Here is a 21,399-nt window from a genome sequence, read left to right as displayed (position 1 = left end):
TTTCCTGACTCTTTAGATGGTGTTTTTCTGGAAAATGTTGGTGGAAAGAAGGGTTCACACTGGGATGATTATAATATTTGAGCTTTAATATAGATTTTCTACAGCTTCATCTCACTCTCTCTTTCTCTTAGGGCTCTGCTGTTGCAAGGTCGGCCTCTCCGGCACCCAGTGGAGCTCCAGATCCTCCGCAGGATCAGACCAGTGCACAAGAAGACAGCTAGAGAATAGACACTGAGTGGGTATTTAAAGGTCCCTTTGTTTCTGAATTGCCCATGTTATCTATCAGATATCTTCACTCCATGGCCTGTGTTGTCCTGGTCTTCTCCTCTCCAATGTCCAAGTGTGCCCTGTCTCTTCACCCATTTATTCACCATTCTTCTCTGTGTTTCTTTATTTGCTTTATATTTTCATTTGTCTCATTTCATTGCACATGTCTGCTGCCAGTTAGAAGAAATCCTGGGTTTAGTTTTAGTGTTTTAGTCATGATGTGTCTTTGCCTCAACAAATGATGGCACTATGTTGCCACCTGGTGGCCAGGTTTATAACTGCATTCAGAATCAGATTTGGGTCTGTTGACACACACAATGAATTTAATTCAGGCTGTTTGTGGCTCATAGTACAGGCCAACATAAAGACACATATGCACATTGCTATACACAAGACTCCACACGCACAGTACATACACAGCAAGTAAATAACATTCAATAACTGTACAATTGTTGCTGTTGTGTTTTTAAGGGGATGGAAGCTCTCAAGGCCAAGACAGAAGCTCATGAGAAAGAGAGGAGAGAGATGAGGGACTGTGATCAGCAGCATCTCTCACAGCTGGATTACACAGACTTGTTCTGCTTTTTTAACCTTTAAACGATATTTTGGCGGTTCTGAAATAAGCTGGCTATCCTAGGATCTGCTTTTCCTCCATAGGCTACAAACTGCACTGTGCTTCTCAGCATGACAACCAGGCTTCGGCTTTATCATCCAATCAAATAACCTTTCGACCAGGAAGTGACCTTTGACCGAAACCTGCAACAGGAGATGACTGCACCCTCCTGTGATGGATTTCTATCTGTGAGAATACATTAAAAGGCCATGGTGATGTTGATGATGCAAATGAATTTTCAGAAACTCTGAAGGAGAGCAGCGTCCTACTCTATGTGGTTTGACCTTCAGTCTGTCAACTGCCACCAGCAAAGACTGTGCACAGCAGATGGATTTGCCAAATGTCCTCATAGTGTTGCTCCACCGACTCGTCCATTTGCATGAACAGACTTAATGTGGATTCAGCGTGCTCAGCTGTGAGCAAAACTGCAAAAAAACTGTCTGCAGCTTCCTTCTAGATCTGAAACAAGTGAAAAAAAAAATATGGTTCTTATTTTATAAGCTGTGAATTCTTAGTTGATGACACAGAGTCATTTAGAGATATCGAAATGACTTTGAGGCATCAATGTCGAAATCAAAATTTGCCAAACATCTATTTTGTAAATAAGAATCTCCCGGGTCCCCCGTACCTGAGCCTCTGTGCCATAAGATAGCTCTCTGCCTCTTGAATGCCAACTACCTGTGTTTCTCTCAAGCAATGCCCTACCAGCACCTCCGTTTTTTTGACGTCTGGATGTTTGTTTTGCTTTTTGCAGGCGGATATTTTTTAACTTCTTGAAACGTCTCTGTTTCTGTTCGGTTGGTGAGACATGAACTGTGAATCTGTGTTACATGGTCATTCAAAATAAAGCCTGCTGTACCCGTCTCACTCATGTTTTTTGGACTCATTACGAACTTGAGAGATGAAAGGATGAAATGGAAGAGGTCAGACACAAAAAATTCTACTACGTCCAAAAGGTCACAAACTTTTCTTTTGTGTGTGTGTGTGTAGCAATAGGAGGCGGATTTGTTTTTCGAATATCCTGCGTTTTCAACTTTGCCTCTCAGAATATTTCATATCTGGTTGGTTCCTTGAATAAATGAGCAGAATATTCAGATGCGCTTGGACTTAAAAAGCCACGGGGGCAGAGCCAGCTGAGTGCATTTCTACGCCTTACCAGCTTTTTTTTCTTTTTTGTTGTCCAGTCACTGCACTTTTTGTCAGCTCATTGTAAACAGTAAACAGGTCACCGTTGTAACAAAGCACTTGGGAATATTGTGGGTCTGCTTCACTCAATTAAATGGTCAAAAAGAAAGGCAACTTTATAGACGACAAAGAATAGACATGTCACTATTAACTGCTAGACTTACAATAACAAACTGTACCCCTGCTTGTGTAATGAAAACGAGAAATAGTCCAAGATATTTTGTAAATTTTATTTATGGAACAATGATTTGTCATTAAAAAAAGAAAACAAATGACTTTTGTACATCTTTGACTTCCCCCATACACTGTACCCATGCCACTCTTCAACCACAAATAAAAAATCATGTGACTCCCACTCGTGTGTTTTCCTTCCTTATAACCTAATGATCCATTGTAAAGACTACAATAACAGCCAACAGAGGTAGCTATGCTCACACAAATTCAACTTCAACAACTTCAGATATCTTTTATATAAATCTTGACCCTAGTTATGGTTTATGTCAGTGGTTTGCTGAAGTGAAAGTACCAGTACAAAAATGAATATAAAGTCCTTTGTAGGTAAAGGTCCTGCATTCATAACCTTGTGTAAATAAAAAGCAGAAGTGTTATGAGAAAAATTAGAAAACACACACACATACACACTTTCATATTTGAATAAATCAAATTGCGGAGTGAAATTTATGACGTTTGCCATGGTGGAGTGATATAGAGCAGCATAAAACAGAGACACCACAGTGCAAAGAAGTGTTCATTAGTTAATATTTATAGGTCAGTAGTCGTGGTATTTTGATCAGGTCAGTAAGTGTTGTGTTGTTCTTTGCTGACTAAACACAGTACTGCTGATTCAAGTGATTGTGTCATGCTGTAAAATCAAAAGTGAACAAACTTTAAAGGTCACAAAGGAGACAAACATGACTTCAATATTTGTACTTCACCAGTTTTGTAACAGGAATTCACTTCATTACAAAGACTTGTTTTTCCGTCACTGATCTTATACATGCTCTAAAGGATGTTTTGTTGCTATTCCAGGCTCATCACATAATGATGATTATACATTAATGATCAATATGTGGTTGAAGGTGAACGGAAAAGGAAGTCAGAGCCGTGCATTAATAAGAGCATCACAGTTAGTGAGTTTTTAATCATCTATTCTCAGTCTTGCTTTATGTGATGTGTCCCTACCTGTGTGACTGTATATTCACTGAGTTCATATCGAGGTCAGTATTGATCAGTGTGTGTTTACACAGAGCGCAGAGCGGTGTTGTCTCCTCGATCATAGTCTGTCACTGACACACAACCATGTTTTCTGCAGTGATGCATACGAGTCTACTGCATGTTGCTCTGAGTTTGGTGCTTATAAGGTAAGACGTTTGCTTAGTTCGATGGATTTTAAGACTGAGTTTCATTTCCACTGAGATTAACTGATGTAACTGTTTGGCTGCCAAAGGCAACCCGACAGTGACAGCAGTGACTGATGTCACACTCTGAACCAAATCAGCTTTATCCTTTCACTAATTAAGATCTGCCAGTTGTTCTGTCTGTAGCCATTTGCTTTTAAGAAACCCCAAAACCTTTTGTGTCCAAATGTCTGTTAGTTTTTGGTTTTTTTATGTGATATTCATCTACATGTCACAGTAACGTTGCCATCACTACAGCGAGCAATGAGGGGCCCAGTGTGCGTGAAGCTCGATCAGTGGGTGATCGGGTAGTTCAGCCGGTGGACTGTGTTTTATCAGAGTGGAGCGCGTGGTCCCGCTGCGACACCTGTCAGAAAAAAAGAGTAAGTATGACGATGACAGACAGATGAGAGTTTGCACTGGTGCGCGTGTTTGAAGTTGAAAGTGCAGCCAGAGACACTTATGACAAGCAGGAGTTGTCTAGAGACTGTTGAAAATGTTACATTAAAATTGAAAGCCCTGCTTTTTATTAAATTATTCATATTTATAACATTTCAGACTAACATTTAGTGAGGGTTCCTTGTGTTAAACATTTCACGTTGTGTTAAAGTCACATATAGGGTTGGCCAATCAGACCTTTGGGAGACTTGTGCCAACCCTGTCTACCTCTGTGGCCCGTGGAGCTGACAGTTTATGGCAGGCGTTTAAACTGTTTGTCAGAAAGGTTTATGCTTTCTAAGGGAGCTCTCGGGACTGGTGACTGCGTTTCCTAAAGGAAACCTCATTACTGCTTAAGGAACATATAGTGTAGGTGGACATTAAAACTAAATCAACAATACCATGCTGCGCGGTGCACCTGCATGGATATCACTGGTCACAAGCAGTCATTCAGCAACACAGCTGTGACCTCTGAGGCAGGGATAAAAGCACGACCAATGAATCAGCTATTTTACAAGCTTCAGTGTTGCCTCAACTTTATTTTTAAAAAGGAAAAAACTTCCTCTTTAATGTGGAGAAAGCCTCTGACTCAGGCTTATAACAGCAAAATTTACCAGTGAATCATCATCATCTGAGGTCAGGAGCTTCTTAATGTTCCCCTCAGTCTACTTCCTCTAATCATTACTTCCACAACAAATCTTCTGACCTTTAAGGACATATTTCAGAAAGCAATTAGGGAAATATGCTTATTTGCTTTCTTGTAGAAAGTTAGATTAGAAAATAGAGACATTCGTATAACTGCAATGTGAAAGTGGAGCCAGCAGCTGGTTTACAGGTACTTAGCCGATAGAAGCAGTAGAACGTCATTTGATGGGGGTTAAATGTGTTTTGCAATCTGTCAGTCGTTTGTGGACCAAAATGTACTAAATAAATTAAATGAATCTAACTAATTTTCATGCACAGATTACCACGAGATTGGATTTGGATGCAGTGAGATTAGCTTTGAGTAAATGCATCACTCTTGCAGTACATTTTGATCCTTGTGGGTGGTTTTTCTCTGAGGTACAGAGCTCCACTGCTGGCAAACATCTCTGTTGATGTACTTCGGTGATCTATCTGATCCACTTTACAGGGGGGGGGGTTTAATAGCCCTGACATGACTAAGTGAAAACAGCCCACTAATGTGATTTTGGCTGTTACAGAGCTAACAGAGAGATTTTGGAGCTGTTTCCAGGGCCTTCCCCTACCTTTATTTAGTGGTGAATCTTCCTGTATATGTCTCTGACCTTTTGCTTGTTTGTCTCCCTCAACCATTCAGTATCGCTATGCTAAGCTTGATCAGCCGTCTCAGTTCGGAGGGGAGCCGTGCAATTTTTTTGGCAGGGAGGAGGAGGAGTGCGCTGTTCCAGCCCGCTACACCTGTGAAAATGTTCCTTTGTGTGAGGGATTTCTCTGCACCCAAACAGGTCTCTGCTGTACTAAGACTATTGGAAAACCATATAACGATGTTACATTTTGTGATGTCTTTGTAGAAATACACAGCAGTAACAATAGGTTAATGGTTATGTATTAAAGTCTCAAAGATATGCACAGACTTCCTGGAGTCACAGACGTGCTGTAACAGTCATATTAACCCTAAAAATGAACTAATGCTAAATGGATTCTATTTCTCTCCTCTCACTCAGGACGCTGTGTGCACAGAACTCTGCAGTGTAACGGGGAGGACGACTGCGGGGACATGTCAGATGAAGTCGGCTGTAAGAAGGTTCCCAAGCCCTGCAGGCAGGAGGCTGAAGAGTACTGGGGAATCGAAAACCTCGCCAAAGGGTGAGCCACGTCGCCTTTAGTCTACCGAGGCTTTTAGAGCCAATGAGCAGTAACTCACTGTTACTCTTCTTTCAGAATCAACGTCTTGAACAGTAACCTGGAAGGTGTGGTGCTTGATAACAGATACTATGCTGGCAGCTGTTTGCCACAGTACATCCAGGACGCCAGATTCAGGAAGCCTTACAACTTGCAACAGTACACTCTACAGGTGGCCCACAAACTCACTTCTGTCTAATGAGTATTGAGTTAGAGATAAAATGGGGCTTGTGGTTGTATCTGTACTGGGGGAGCTTGTTAGAAAGTGGTACCACTTGCTCTTTGCGTTGACCGGCTAGGATTAACTTGGAATAATCATTGTTTCTATTTCTTTCTAATAGTGCTTGCTTATTTAAAATGGTTCTCTCTACCTATCTACAGACAAGAGGCACATATGATTTTACCCTGCAGTCTTTTGAGACATATTCCGAATACATGGACTACACTATGAAAGAGCGGACGTCCAAAACCACATTTTCAATCGGCTTTGGTTTTCCAGGCGTATTTGAATTTGGCTTCAACTTCAGTAATGACAAATACAAAAAATCTGTTCAGAAGATTCGCAGTGTCTCCGGCAAGGTAAAGTAGTGTTTGCTTTTTTCTTTTCTTCTGACCTCCTCGCAGCCCACCTGTGTATACACTGTTCTGTAAAGTGAAATCAAACTTCCCACTGAATTCCCACGCATCGTGTCCCCAGACCAACAGCTTTGTAAGGGCCAAGGCAGAACTGGAGCTAGCCCAATACATGCTGAAGTCAGATGATTTGATGCTTCACCCTGAGTTCCTGCAGCGCCTGCGCTCCTTGCCACAGTCCTATGTTTATGGGGAATACAGACAGATATACAGAGACTACGGGACCCACTACATCACAGAAGCTGCCCTCGGCGGAGACTACGAACACACCATTATTCTAAATAAGGAGAAGCTCGAGAAGACAGGTCATAATGACTCATTCCCATGATAAGAATGCATTTGCATAAATATTATGATCAGTGACTTTATGTATATCTTGTTCAAATTGTAAAATTATTTTAATTGCTGGTGTGATCTAATTTTGTGAACACTAACCTAATTTTGAAGGTGTACCAACTGATCCCTGACCTAGTTTTGTTTTTTAGATTATTCTTTGGAGCAGTACAAGTCCTGCGTGCAAGCAGGCCTCAAGGTTGGGGTCAACATAAAAGGCGTCTATGTGTCAGCGGGCGGTGAAGGTGGATCCTGCAATGGTCTGCTGAATGAGATGGGAGGTGAGGTTCCATGGTTATCAAATGGCCCCCGTTTGATATTGCACATGTGAACTGACGCTAAAACAAACATGTTCTGTCTCTCCAGATGAAACTAACAAAGGTAGTATGGTGGAGGACTTTGTTGCTGTTGTCCATGGGGGCAGCAGTGAATCCATCACTGCTTTGGTGTCTAAAAAGCTTCCCACCCCACAGCTGATGAGGCTTTGGGGTGACGGTGTGCGTTTCAACCCCGACTTCATTCGGAAAACAGTGAGTTGTCGCTCATTAACTTTTGGATTATTCCCTCTCTCTTCTGAATGTGACATACTTACAGTGATTATTTGTTTGTTTGTTTTTCTTTGACATTTGCATCCCATTTGGTGCTGATACTTAATTTGTTTTCAAGGGATGAAACCACATCAATTCTTGTAGAGGCAGAGAGAGACATGACACAGTTAGGCGGATCAATATCAAGACAGTTATACCTTTATTTCCTATTAGACGCGTCCACTGTATGAGCTAGTGACCTCCAGAGATTTCTCCAATGATGCTACCCTGAAGAGAAACCTGAAGAGGGCCCTGGCCGAGTACCTGGCTGAGGCTAGTTCTTGTCGTTGTGCCCCCTGCCACAACAATGGAGTGGCTGTTTTGAGAGGTAAGAAAATGACATTATCTATTGTGTTTTTATACTTATCAGCCTTCATCACGCACAGCTGACTAAGGTTAGACAGCAACAGCAAGAGATTTTGTCACAGTTCTTTGGTATTTCTGACATGCTTGTTGAGCAATGACAAGACTAGTCTGATCGTAATATCTGATGTTGTTGTGGAAATGATGATGGTGCCTTCCGCAGGCACCAGGTGTGACTGTGTGTGTCCCCTTGGGTACACTGGGCGTGGCTGTGAGATCACTCAGAGGCAAAAAGGTTGGTTTTCCAGATGCAAAATACAAATTCATTCAACGTAACATTTCTTGTCTGACATAATATGATGTGACCGTTTCTGACAGAAATTGCCATTGATGGCAGCTGGAATTGCTGGGGTGCATGGTCCTCCTGCAGCGGAGGAACAAAGACGAGGAGTCGACAATGTAACAACCCGGCACCCAGCAAAGGGGGCATGGACTGCAGAGGACTGCAGCAAGAGTCCACTGAATGCTAAATCCCTCCTCAGTAGCCCTGACTTAAAGATTTTTTAAAAACTTCTCAGCGTTGTTTGTCTTTAAACGGCAGAGTGTGACACAATGATTCATATTTCAATAAAAAAAATGACTCGCCTAAATGGGATGTGCTCAGTGAATTCTCTTTAAATGATGTTAAACCATGTGTGTCGCTTCTTCTCTTCTGTGTAATTGAAGCATTTAACTAAATCTGCCTTAGGGACTGACCTTAATTTAGCTTCTAGTGTAACATTAGTACACACACACAAACAGTCTGTAACCACACACATTTATTCCAATGCGGAATGACACAGTGTTACATACAGTATGGGCTCACATCATAAATGGTACAGATGTCCTTTAATTTTGGAGACCTCCAAAAAGCTTGTAACAGAGCCAAGACATTTTCTTTGACTAAACAACACAAAGGTTCTTAGTCTAAAAGTAATGTTACATTAGCAGCGCAGAGTCTGAGAGGATGAGCCCAGGCAGGCTGCTCCGCCGCCTTCAGGTGGGGGATTATCACAGGTTCTTGTCCGAGTCTTCCTCCCTGATGCACATGATGACCAGGCCCCCCAGCAAGACCATTGCCCGTCTGTCTTGGTAGCTGTCAAGTAAAACTGAAGTGTTTACCAATGCACATGGATTCGGTAAGAGGAAATGTCTGCACGCTGACGTTACCCCATCACATCCTCTGAACATTTAGTTGACCTCTGTGATTACCAGATACTTCGCCAAACGAGATCCTACCACAACAACTAAATAATAAGATACTGATCTGTACATATAAATATTCATAGTTTTAGCATAGTATAGTTTTGCCATGCTGGCTTTGTGTCTGTAAGTGTGATCTTTAAATGTCTAAATCCTCATCTACATGTTCATGTGTTGGTATTGAAATTAAAAGTTTATTTGTCAGAGTTGTGAAATAATCACTTCTTGCAGCTAAGAAAGTAATTTGACGATATCTACATCTGCTTTATATTACAAAAAAGCTCACCTCCTCTGTGAGTCTCCTCGCAGGCGTCTCCTCGGTAGCCTTCCTTACATATGCAGCTACAGGAAGTCCCTGTTAGAACGGGGATCCCGTTGTGCTTGCAGGGGGCACAGCGACAGGGGTTAAACTGCTGCAGGTACTCATCCCAACCCCTCTTCAAGTTGGCCAGTCTCGCACCTACATGGTCAGCGGCTGTGCTAAGTTGCACTAGCTCATGTATCGGCATGATCTGGTTCACAGAGAGAAAGGCCAGAGGCAGGGTGAAGAGAAACAGAAAAGGTGATAGGTAACCGCACCAGAATAGACTTAATAGTGTAAGTTTGAGTCATTAATCTTGTGTTTTATCATAGAAAACAAGTGTTTTCACCTCATAGTTGATGAGTGCTGGGTTATACTTGAGCGTCGCCCCCCAGTTCCTGTAAGTGTCTGGGTTCCTGATAACCAGCAGGCCGCTGCTGCTATATGGGATTCCTCCCTTCACTAATGTCACAATGTCGTCAATCGAAACTGAATTTGACTTCCTATCTACATTTAAAAAAAAAAAACCAACAACAAAATATTACTGATCATTTTTTTATTTATCAGTTGAAGAGAAATTCATCTTACTTACTAATAAAGCTAATGGATAACAATTTAGGACTCCCAAACACGGATGTGCTGTCAGTCTGCATATTATCACTCAATATTCTATTTCTCATTTGATAATGAAAACAGAATGGAAAATGTCTCACCTTCACTATAACTCCCCTCTTTGTTGCATAGATTCCCACCCAGTTTTAGACCTTCAGTTACTTGGGGATTTAATGATTTGCTTATGCCAATAGAGGCACCGAAGCATCGACCAGCTTGCTCACCTTCAATGTCTGTAAAAGTTAGGGAAAAGAACATATCAAAGGTTACTTTACATCACCTTTACCATTAGTATTTATTAATTTCACAACTGCAATAAAGTGTAAAGTGCACTCTACCAGATGAGGCCAGGGAGGTTTTGTTGATAACCACAACATACTCGAGTGTTCCTCCCATAGTTCCCTCTGTGACATAGTGGGTGCCGAAAGTGTTGAAGAATCTAGAGTACATCCCAAAGTCATACTGCTCGGGAAGCTCCATCAGCGCAACATAAAAATCCTCATGAAGCATCAACTTATTAGTTCTCACCTTGAAGTTAGCAGTTTGCACTTTGGAAAAAAGCCTAACAAACCCTACGTCCTGAAGGAAAAAAAGACAAATAATAGAAATAGAAAGAAATAACTATATCATGAAAATGTTTTACATTTCTTTTGAAGAATGTATTTTTTCTTGCTATGAGTTAGATGGGGAAATCTGACCACTGACTTCCTGGAGTGTCTGCTGGTTACATTAAATGTGTCTGGACCAGGTTACTACATTATGTGATCTGGCCGCAAATTGACACATTACATTTAAAGAAATGATGAGATAGATTATACCTGGTTTTTATACTTTGTTATGTTCTTGAGAAACTCAGACTCATCACTTCCACTCAGTGTCCCCTCAATTTTGTTGATCCCAAAAGAGAAACCGAGATTGAAAGACTTCTCTGTTTTCCTCGCGTTGAGCAGGCTCACCATATCGTTAAAGTATTCGTGAGAGCCCTCTGATGTGGCTTGAGCCTGTAACAGATTGAATTTTCGCGTCAAAGTATTGAAGTGCTTCAGATGAAATTTTCTGTTTGCACACAAAAATAAACCACAACATTACAGTACCACAAAATGGTAGGTATGGTAGTTGTAGGGTTTCCGGTAGTTTTTATCATCCTCACTGTAGTGCAGATTCTCACAGAATGCATCATAGGTAAATTTCCTCCAATCGCCATTGTAGACATATTCACATTGTCCTCCGTAGTACTTTGGGTCAAGTACATGATCCACAAAGTCTCCAGTCAAGACATTGTAGCTGTGCAAAGAAGAATAATGCCAATTAAATGTTTAAAAGAGTACAGTAAGTCAGGACAAACATTAATTGCTTTTTGTCTCTATGATAACAGTTAGCTTAGCACAAACAGCAACCCAGCTCTGACCAGTGCATATCTTGTGTGATTGCTCCATAGTAAAATTTACATTTATGACATGGTTTTACAAGGAGTTATGTGTGGAATTATTTTGCAAAGGTCATGACTTTGCATTGCTTTAATTTTCTGTGTGATGAACTAAGTGCAAAATAATAATAATAATAATAGCAGTAATAATTATGCAAGATTTACCCTTGAGTGCCACGTTCTGCACCAGGAATTGGTAGTAGGGTGGAACACTTGTCATCTCTCTGATTGAAACTTGCACAGCCCTCTTCATCAGAGAAATCATCACAGTCTAACTCCCCATTACAGCGAAGAGACTGGCTGATACAGCGCCCTGGAAAGACACATCCTCACTTACACAAGCATATAAGTATATGTTTTGGAGGTGCACTCATCGTCAGCCATAACGCCTTCACCTTTAGAAAACGTGGTGTTTGACTGGTCTTTGATGGGACTTGCCTGTTTCTTTGCAGGTGAAGCTTTCCCCACAGTAATCTGGCACTTCACAGTCTGTGGTTGCTGTTGGACATGCCAGCCTCTCCCACAGTGTGTCAACACACTCCGTGCCTCCAAACTGAGACGGTTTCTCCATGTATCGGAAACGGAACTAAGACAAAATTTAAAATGTCATTATGTGTAATCCCTCATATTATTGTTGAGATATAAATTAATGTGCAAACACTGTAGATGTAAAGTCACATAATATTGCATGGTGTTGTGATGCAATCCACATATTAAAAATACATTCTATACATTTCTAGATTTCAAATGAGTTTAGAAGTAGATATGTAACATCTGGTATGTCTGCAAATGGCTTTAAATAACTGAAATGAATTGTGATTTCTGGGGATTTAAGCGAAGAACTTGCACAGTACCACCAAAGTCCACTTTTATTGAGCTGAAAAAAGCAGGACTGCTGATTCAAGATGACCATAGCTCCCTTTGGACCTAATGATCATCCCATACTATAGCTGTATTGATCTGAGCTACCTCAAACTCTAGCCAGGTATTGAACAAACAACCCACAATAAAAGTTATAAAACAGATTTCTCTCATCTTTAAATGACTGATGTCTAGTTCATTTTGAAAAAACATTAATACCTTTTTGTCTGTGCAACTGTTACAGGGAGTCCAAGTGGACCAGCTTCCCAGCTTACAGTTGACAGGTATTGGTCTGTTTACAGCCCTGGCCCTCCTCCTCTCGACTCCACTCACCCTAAGAACATGCATGGATGTTGATATTAAATCACAATTATCAACATATTTTCCATATGATATAAGAGGTAGTGAAGCAAAGAATACTGCACCTGTTATCAGCAGCTCTCCATGGTCTCCTGTATGCATTCACCGTCGGACTACAGTTGATGAGGATATGCAATGTGCATAACGCCAGGAGTATATTATTAAATAGTCCCATACTGAAATAAGAGTGGCTATTCCTTTAGATTCAATTGCCACATCACAAAACAGATGTTGTGATCCTGTGGAGACCTCTACCACTGCAGTCTTGACCAACCACAGTGAATGATTGATCAAGAGTAAACACATGGTGTTACAACAGTTTGGATTTTTTTAAAACGCTCCATAACCCCAATTTCATGGCGTACTGTGTAAACACCCCAGTCCACACAGAAATGTTGTCCCAACAGCAAGTAAAAATCTTTGATTGGAGCAACAGCTTAAGTAAACACAAATCTCATGTGCAATGAGAAGTTTTTGTTTTTTTAAAACAGGTAAAATAGCTATAGGCTAATAATAATAATAATAATACTATGATTACTCTTATCATTCTTATTATTGTTTACTAGAAATTACTGTAGTAGTAGTAGTTAGTAGGTATATTTTCTGATTATTCTAGTAATCATTGATACACTAACACATCGCGGCTGTCGACGCTTCTGATTTGTCAATCAAACCAACATGTACGCGCACGTACGTAGCGCGCAGGACGCAGGTGCGTAGCGGCGTTTTCAAATTGTTTGTGCAGTTAGCGTAAACACTTTGCTGTGGTTTGCCTCCTGAAGCTATCAAAGTTATCAAAGTTCAGACCGCTTTCTACATGTGTCATCCTGAACAGTGATGAACAAAACCACCTACCATGGAAGAGGTAAAGTTTTAAGAGTTCTCTGCTCTTCTAGCTGAAATGTTAGGGAGTAGCTAACGTTGCATTTAGCCGCGTTACCGTGTGTGTGTGCGCGCAAGCTACGGTCCTCTGTGTTTAACACGGTGTTACTGTGGTTTGTTTTTAACTAATTGCTCTGTGACATAAAATACACATTTTAGATTAGTGGTGATCCTAGCATTGAAAAATAACTTTATCATGTCAGCAGCATTATCTTTTCTGTTGCTGTTATTCTGGATAATACATTCACTTTATTATCAGCTGTTCTGTGGACTTTTTTTTGCTTTTTAATCAATCAATCAATCAATCAATCAATCAGTTAATTTAATTTTCAAAATGTAAGAGCTGCAAAACATGTTCATTACAATTCCAAAACTTAAAGATACTGAGTGTAAAACTGTAGAAATAAAAGTCAGGTTTTAAGAACCTATACTGACAAGATTATAGAGTTTTAAGCAAAACATTGCTCAGAACAATTAAATTGTTATCAAAATGATTATGAATCAAGAGATTAGTTATTGTATAGGATCGGGGTGAATGCCAACTCATAAATTGTCAGCACAATTATTAGGAGCTTTACCTCCCCTAAAATATGAAAGTAATGGCGATTTTTGGTTTTGTTAAATAAGCGACCAATCAACTTCAAAGCTTTGATGGCCAAGTTTCAAGAAGAGGCCCTTCTGGCTCAATCCAAAACCAGTCGACCAGCTGTTGCAGAGAAACCCAAACTCCTTCCACCTCCTGGCGGTCCCTGCAGCTCCACTGTTACCAGCATTAACAGTGCTGTAGAACACAAGATTGCTGGGGTCGTCTTCAGAGATGGACTCGGGGCATCTGGCAGCAAGCGACCAATTTCCTTTCCACCACTACCTCAGAAGACTTCCCCCTCACCTCCATTTACCAATGGAGACAGTACAACAAGGCAGTCCCTCAAAGAGCGACACATGCCTTTGGTGCTCCCATTCCTGTCAGTGAAAGAGCAGAAGTCAGAATCACAGATGAAAAGGGAGCAGAAACTGGAGTCTGAGCAAGGAAAAGAGGTCCTGCCACCACCTAAAATCAAAAAGAAGGGTTTGCTGCTTCCATTCAAGTCAGCCAAAGCAGCAAAAGTCAGTACAGAAAATGGAGAAGATCCCACATATGCTGAGTTGACCACTAGACCTGCTAGTGCTCCTGGTGAGTTGCCCTCTGTGGAAAAACTAACCACAGAAGAGGGGAGCTCGATTCATAACGACCAGTCGACCGCTGAGCGCCCCCTTTCGAGCCCAGATGTTATGACCTCCCCTTATCCTGTGGAGACAAATGCGCTCGAAAACAAAATCATTAGCACCTTGGAGAGGGCCAAGAAGAAGTTCTCATGCCAGCCGATGTTGATCTCCACCAAAGCCAAGAGCTTACTTTCCCCTGACCACACCTCAAGAGTCAAGGCAGTCTATTCGCCACCAGAAAACAATGAAAGTGTTAAGTCTGACCTAAATACATCCCCACCAGTTTGTCTTCCACACATTGCTTGTATTTCAGCCCGGCCATTCTCCAAAGCCAACAACTGTGCACGCAGTAAGTTATGTTCACACATAAACATTGTTAAAACATCACCTTTCCTTGTTTCCTTTATTTCAAATCTTTTTTCCCCAATCACTAGAGTCTCCATTGGATAAGCAGTTTAGCAGGGATAAAGCTCAACCTTTCTCTGTGAGAGCTGTTGAACCTTTTCCACCCTCTGTTCCTCTGAGGAAGCCTCTGCCTGACCTGAAGTCACTGGGGCCTCCTCCAGCAAAGCCCCGCAGACCTCCATTAGTGGATCTCATCCGCTACTACACAGTCAATGGTACTGCATGTGAACATGCTTTCATTTTTCCACTTTCTTCGCTTTGCTGTACTGCAGTTGGTCTTATTCTTATTTGTGGTAAGGATATAAATTTGTTTGAGTGCTGATTTCAATTTCTTTTTATAGAGGTGTCACCAGGTCTTAGCCAAGGTCTACCTGATGATCCAGAATCTGAGCGCCCATCAATCTCCAACACTGTACTGGATGCTCCTGATTTTCCAGACTTTGAGAATTCCGAGACTGAGACCGCAGTGAGAGATGCTGTTGATATTGCAGGGTTAGAACTGGAGGCTTTAACTTTAGTCAGCACCCAACTTCTTTTACCACCTGACTTTGAGGTCACCGACTTTAAAGAACCACAACTTGACTCATTGGTGGGTCATCCCACAGAGCCCAGTTTGTACTCTGTCAACCAAGAACTGAACCTTGGCAGTCACAGCATAATACCCCTGGATCCAGCCAGCTTTCCTGAACCAACAAACCTTTCAGAGTTCTTAGAGCCTGTTGCACCAGAGCAGTGGTCTCAGAGTGAGGAGGTGATTGTAGACCTCTCTTCTAACTCTCCAGCTGACGAGAATGATCTGGGAGCTGCTGAGGGCCACTCTGCCACCGAGGAAACTGAGTCTAGTAACCCTGTAGTGTTGAAGAATGGCATACAGCAACATACAAGGTGAGTTTTACTCTAATTACAATCACAATTCTCCTCTTTTGTGTCACAGTTTTGTATGACAAAGCATCTGTTTTTTTCTTTGTAGTGTTTATCAGCAGGACATTTACTTTGACAGGTCTGACAATCTGTATGAGGATGTAGACATCAACAAGCACATCCTGGGCCACAACGCTCGGAAACGCAATTTAAGTCTGAAGAGTAAGAATGTTCAATGCAGTGTTTTGTTCTCAAAATGACAGCTATTCCTTCTATTGAAGTACTTTTTGTAACATTTCTTTTATAGATCCATATGCTGAGAGCCAACCTATGGTAACTCCCCTTTTAATTTATTTGAGTTTATTATTTATTTTTAGTGAGCAATGCCATTTAGATTTATAGTCAGAGAATAATCAGTGAATGGTGAAAACAAGTTAAGATTTTTAATTATTGAACATTTAAAATCCTCTGTGTTCATCTCAAGAAGGAGGAGATGTGTCCTATCATGTGGTCGCGGAATTCCCGGTAAGTCTCTCTATTTTTTTTGTACAGTCCTTTGTTTTGTCACGGAGCTCTTTCTGCATGGAGAGTGTTGGATTGAATGCTAATTCAGCCCATAATCTTGTAAAAAGCTACAATGACCTCAGAAGTTGGCGCCATATTTTTCACATCAATCAAAAATATCACCTTTACCAAAGTGTTCAAATGACCTTAATTCTGTACAGTGTAGCGGCAACTTTCTCTGGTTCTTGCTAGTAGATTGTCTTAAGCTCCGTCACATTGTATATCTGCCTGTTGTTTACCAGACATAGCGCTTCCATCCAGCCTCTCTACCATAGAGGAAAAATAAAATTAAATATATGGCACAAAGGTGTGATACCTTATCTATTTTTTCCACATTGATTTTTTTTATATATTATATATATATATATTTTTTTTTGCTTCATATTCATGGTTGCATTTACGTTCTTTCTGCCACTGAAGAGTCCAATTTCTTTTTAGCAAGGAACGCCAAAGCCCCAACGTTGCTGACCATAAGGAACAGAAGAAGAAGGAGAAGCAGCGGCTGGAGAAGGAGAAAAAGGAGCAAAAGGAAAGAGAGAAGAAGGAAAACGAAATGAAAAAAAAGTTCAAAGTAAGTTAGGCAGTCATCTTACCTGCAGGTTGATGCTTTCTTCTCTGTAGCAGGGCTGTGTTTTTTCATGGGTGTTGTCGTAGCTAATTTACAGGAATCCATCTGCACAGAATTGTTCACCACTTGGTCTGCAATCGCTGTAAATCACAGACTTTCACTGCTCAAACTTTTACTCTCCAGGTGACGGGTCACGAGGAGCCAATGTATCACGCAAAGGTCATGGTGGCCAGTAAGGTTCGCAAGAATGACCTGCCTGTGAAGAGTGGGGACACAGTCAGCATCATCCGCACCACCAACTGCCCCAAAGGCAAATGGCTGGCCCGAGACACTAACCAAAAATGTGAGCACTCATTTCTATGTCTTCACTCCCTCTAGTCTAGTTTAATAAAGTTTCATTTTATAGTATGGTTCCTAAGATTATATGAGAACAAAACCTTGTGCTGACTCCACCTGAATTTTGAACTTAAAAAAAAAGAAAGAGGGGAAAAAAAAAAACACACACAAGCTTACATGGATTTCTTAAAAATATCATTAGCTTCTGCTCTTTTCTTGCTGTCTGCAGATGGTTATATTTCAGTCATGAATGTGGAGCTGAATATCAAGGATATGCTGGAACTTGGCAAAAAGGCCCAAGCAGCAGGACGAGGTGGCAATGTGGAAGCAGATACTATAAGCATTGGGAGCAGGTACTGGTTTGCTCGCTAATTAGTTTTGATTTGAAATAAAAAGTATTTGTAAGCACCTCTTGCTTGCCAGTTCATTACCGTATTGTCATTTATTGTTTATACTTCTTTTTTGTTTTGCAGATCTTCAAATCATCCTGTATTAACAAGCAGCTGTGAGTGTCAGTAACCTCTACACAAAGTCTGCATTACTGTCACCCCTAACCCTGTTATTATTGAATCAGATACTTTACAGGTTTAAAAACTTATCTTGGTGAAGTGACATAAGATGTTGTTGACTGATGGTTTACAGTTTCCCTAAGTCCTGGTCTAAAAACCCTGACTAGATGTCATGTGTTATTTAACAACTGTAAAGGAATTCCACGCATTCTGAAGGTTCTTTCACTGTTACCCTGCAAAACATCTATCATCAGCAAGAATGTAGTGCTTTATCAAACCAATTTGTTTCTCCACAGTCACAGATGACAGCGAGGAGTGGTCCTGTGAAGATGAGACTCTCTCACCCTCCAACGAAAGCCAGTAAGACTGATAAGTGTCTGTCCTCTGCTGTGGCTTCAGTTGCTTTTACATCAGTGTTCTTGCTAAGAAACCATTCGCCACATAAGAGTAGTTTTAAGTCATTCCCTTTGAAAGATATGATTGAATTTATGTGGCACACAGCGCATATATTATCTTTCTCTTTGTTTTTATATCGTAGCTGTCCCAGGCAGACTTCTTCCATGCCTGACATGTGTGAGTAGATTTTATAGCCGGTGCTTTTGAAGCGAAAACATGACAAGATGCCTGTGGTTGTTTTATGTTATCCACCGACATATGGCAGACTTTAACATGCCTTTGATGTGCACCTTTACCGTCCCGTCTGACTTGCTCCCTCCCTCTTCTGTCTCACTGCCGTTGCATAACTCGCCCCCACCCCTTTCCTCACCCACGCACCTCTGGCCTTCATGTGTTCGCTTTGACAGCTTGTGGCCATGTCAGCGCTCAGCACACTCTGAGCGATGCCAACCTGGAGGACCTACACACACAGTAAGTCTCAAACACACATGCGTGTAAGCAGATTCCTTTGTATATTTACCCATATGTGCATAAATCTTTCTTCATACACCTTTTCCCAAGACATCCTGTTTGTACATGGGATGTATGTGCTTAGTTTTACATTTTTTCGGTATTTGAATGTGGGACGGAAGAAAAGGTTTATAGCAAGCTAGACAAATTAGCACTCAACGCTATAAATTTGGCCGTTTGGTTGGGCTGTAACCTTTTTAGAGAGTGTTTCTGGGCTCCTCTATATGATTACAGAAGAGACCAAAAACAGTAATTTGTGCTGTGATAACAATAATGTGAATGGAGTGACCAAACTAGGACTGTAGCTAACTACTGTTTTCCTTTTCTGTTAATCTGTAGTTGCACTAGATGTGCATGTTTTGTCAGACCAACTGCCTGAATCCCAAAGATATTCAGTGTCTGTATAACTATAACACAAGCAGCACATTTGAGAGGACAAAACAAAAGCGGTTGCTGAGTGATTTATCGTTTTTTTTTTGATAACATTGTCTTCATTTTTATGTGATCATATAAAAACCTTTAGGTTATTTCTGAATGTTTTAATGTTATTTAAATGGAAAAAACCTTCGGCCTGTTTGTAATAAACTAAAAAGACTAGTTTTGTCATTAGTCAGCCTTCTGTTACTCTGTGTTGGGCAGGCAATCCTGCCCTGTTAATCTCTTTTTTAAATTTGTTGCAGACTGGCCACAACCACAGTGTCCCTGTAAATCTTCATACTCATTAGAGGACAGGAAGAACTGACAGAAATACTTTGACTGTTAAGTGGGGGAAACTTGTCAAACGTGTTTTAAAATAATAACCTCAATTATCACAAACTGCCATTTGTATCTGCCCAAACAAAAAAAAATGGATGGGAAAACTGCCTATTTAGCCAAACACTGCTGTAACCACTTACATCAGTGATGCAGATGGCAACTAGTGCAGCTTAGCAGCACCTACCGCAGCTGGAGACCGAGACCAGTGTGGAAAAGTGCAGAGCTGCTGACTACCACTAGATGCTGGCTCCAAAATATCCTGCCTCCAATATTGTTTTCTAGGAAACACAATTTTCTCAATCACTTCATTTGGTTCTTCTAAGAAGGATTCTGCAGATAATTTTAAATTGTATTGGTCCACTAATAAGATTTTATAGCATTTAGTTTATTAATCAACTAACCTAATGCAGCCTAATACAACTGCAGTAAAAATATTTCCATGGTTATAATGTTGAGTTTTTTTTTGTTTTGTTTTTGTTTTGTTTTTTACATTTTTATCCATTATTCATTTCAAGATGACTGTAGCTGTAGCTTTGGAAGCTGTAGCCCACCAAGTATGAAAACCAACTGTTTCCTGTCTTCAACTTTTAGGAACAGACATGAAGCTCTGCAGAAACTAGCCATCTTCTTCCAACACAGCAAAGATGAATTTGCTGATGTTCTCGATGGTGAAGGAGCAACGCCCACAAAGTACAGCATGTTGTTTTGCTTTGTTTCACATTATTGAAAATTATCTTTGTTTTAAGCTTCGTTCTAACATTGTCTGTTGCTCACCTTATTTTTTCTCTCTCCTTTGCACAGTTCCGAGCCACCAAGTAAGTTTACAGAGTTCAGTTTTTTCCATGACCACACTGTTGTCACTACTCCTGTCACCCTCACTGATAATGGGGAAGCTAAGAGGAGAGCACTTACAAATCACTAAGGACACTCCAGTCTAAACACTGCTTGGCGTCTTCCCCCTAATGGAAAATGACTTCTTAGAAACGTTTATCTTTTTCAAGTAACCTGGAGACGTGATGTTGGTGTTGGACATTCTGCAGAGACGGCAGTTCAAAGTTAATGTGACGTTTCTATCTGCTTGTCTCTAACCAGACTTCTTGTGTGCTGTGGAGGAGCCACCATATCTGTAAGCGCTGACAGTTTCCTTCCAACTAGCAAGTGAAGCTCTGTTTGATTTTGACTCATGTTAGCCTGTTGTTTAAACATTTTGCCATAACGCACTCATACGGTATATCAGATCGTTTGGCATCTTCCTTATGAACTGTGATGTCTTATTCTGTTTTGTATGACAGGGAGCAGGAGGCTGATTTAACAGAGTTGGAACTCTTTCCTCCCCCACCTCTATATGCTGACACTTTATAATCAAAGCACCGGTGGAAGCAGGAAAATGAAGCTATGTGAAACTTAAACTGCACAGTTCACTTTTAGGATCTGATGCAATGACAATGACCTGCCGTTGAGGTTAAAGAAATACTTTGGGGAAAGAAAACATGATTAAGATCTGATTGTATTGTAATCCTGATTTCACTTATTGTTTAGTTTGTGCATACCAGTGCATTTTCATTTTGTGTTCTGCACTTCACTTTTTCACTTTTTGTTGGTATTAAAAGAGTAATTGGCACACAAATTGAATTATTATTGCACTTTATCCCCAGAGCAGTGACATAAAGGAGCCAATTCTTCACTAGCAAGAAACTGTAGAATATTTTGATTTCCTTTTACATTTAATAAAAACTGTGATCAATTATGCTTTGATGGAGATTTTTGGGACTTTGAAGGGGTCTGAGTCCACAGTAACGTCCTGTACACTTTTCAGTAACCCTGATCTCTTGAGTTGTTCCTCATCAGAGTATTGCCCATCATACCTTGACATTGTTCAGGGTTTACATGTGCCTGAGATAGAAATAGGAAAAAGTCTGACTCATCTAGGGGATTTTGCTTACTCATTTTGCCCAGACTCTGTGTCATTAATGATTTCTTGTATG

At 40.8% G+C, this 21,399-nt stretch overlaps 4 protein-coding genes across 8 annotated transcripts in view; 3 read left to right on the top strand and 1 right to left on the bottom strand.

Annotated features, from left to right (window-relative positions):
- The window catches only part of dab1b (DAB adaptor protein 1b), a 36,297-nt gene extending 33,926 nt beyond the window's left edge, over nucleotides 1-2,371 (top strand). For all 3 annotated transcript variants that reach the window (XM_026373814.1, XM_026373815.1, XM_026373813.1), the window contains 2 exons: nucleotides 132-235; nucleotides 739-2,371. In XM_026373814.1, coding sequence (XP_026229599.1) covers nucleotides 132-221 — 90 coding nt within the window. In that variant the 3' untranslated portion in view covers nucleotides 222-235; nucleotides 739-2,371. The remainder of the gene's footprint in view (nucleotides 1-131; nucleotides 236-738) is intronic.
- Nucleotides 2,372-3,300: 929 nt separating this feature from the next.
- c8b (complement component 8, beta polypeptide) lies at nucleotides 3,301-8,287 on the top strand. Its single transcript, XM_026375312.1, has 12 exons — nucleotides 3,301-3,426; nucleotides 3,701-3,845; nucleotides 5,219-5,366; nucleotides 5,586-5,727; nucleotides 5,803-5,935; nucleotides 6,145-6,342; nucleotides 6,461-6,701; nucleotides 6,882-7,010; nucleotides 7,096-7,259; nucleotides 7,491-7,644; nucleotides 7,843-7,914; nucleotides 7,998-8,287. The coding sequence occupies exons 1-12, from the start codon at nucleotides 3,365-3,367 to the stop codon at nucleotides 8,147-8,149; spliced, it is 1,740 nt and encodes a 579-aa protein (XP_026231097.1). The 5' UTR covers nucleotides 3,301-3,364; the 3' UTR covers nucleotides 8,150-8,287.
- A 132-nt stretch (nucleotides 8,288-8,419) lies between these two features.
- Nucleotides 8,420-12,703, bottom strand: c8a (complement component 8, alpha polypeptide). The gene is made up of 11 exons (XM_026375311.1): nucleotides 12,487-12,703; nucleotides 12,281-12,395; nucleotides 11,639-11,786; nucleotides 11,366-11,513; nucleotides 10,869-11,058; nucleotides 10,593-10,775; nucleotides 10,113-10,353; nucleotides 9,876-10,007; nucleotides 9,512-9,669; nucleotides 9,148-9,373; nucleotides 8,420-8,754 (listed from the first exon to the last, which is right to left on the bottom strand). Exons 1-11 carry the CDS (start codon nucleotides 12,594-12,596, stop codon nucleotides 8,603-8,605), a joined length of 1,803 nt encoding a protein of 600 aa, XP_026231096.1. The 5' UTR covers nucleotides 12,597-12,703; the 3' UTR covers nucleotides 8,420-8,602.
- A 420-nt stretch (nucleotides 12,704-13,123) lies between these two features.
- Nucleotides 13,124-21,147, top strand: si:ch211-188c16.1 (uncharacterized protein LOC562677 homolog). 3 transcript variants are annotated; one of them, XM_026374105.1, is made up of 18 exons: nucleotides 13,124-13,286; nucleotides 13,931-14,858; nucleotides 14,944-15,129; nucleotides 15,256-15,799; nucleotides 15,915-15,997; nucleotides 16,083-16,108; nucleotides 16,260-16,300; nucleotides 16,778-16,910; nucleotides 17,091-17,250; nucleotides 17,473-17,596; nucleotides 17,717-17,754; nucleotides 18,049-18,112; nucleotides 18,291-18,325; nucleotides 18,556-18,619; nucleotides 20,006-20,104; nucleotides 20,216-20,229; nucleotides 20,507-20,540; nucleotides 20,707-21,147. In XM_026374105.1, exons 1-18 carry the CDS (start codon nucleotides 13,278-13,280, stop codon nucleotides 20,774-20,776), a joined length of 2,652 nt encoding a protein of 883 aa, XP_026229890.1. In that variant the 5' UTR covers nucleotides 13,124-13,277; the 3' UTR covers nucleotides 20,777-21,147. The 3 variants fall into 3 exon arrangements, with proteins under 3 accessions (XP_026229890.1, XP_026229889.1, XP_026229888.1); XM_026374104.1 differs by having other exon boundaries at nucleotides 15,885-15,997; nucleotides 17,717-17,748; XM_026374103.1 differs by having other exon boundaries at nucleotides 15,885-15,997.
- The last annotated feature ends 252 nt before the right edge of the window (nucleotides 21,148-21,399 follow it).

The sequence above is a fragment of the Anabas testudineus genome, chromosome 17, assembly GCF_900324465.2.
Source record: "Anabas testudineus chromosome 17, fAnaTes1.2, whole genome shotgun sequence".
NCBI classification, from domain to species: domain Eukaryota; kingdom Metazoa; phylum Chordata; class Actinopteri; order Anabantiformes; family Anabantidae; genus Anabas; species Anabas testudineus.
The sequence above is the reverse complement of the archived record's forward strand: the minus strand, read 5'-3'. Positions and strand labels throughout refer to the sequence as shown.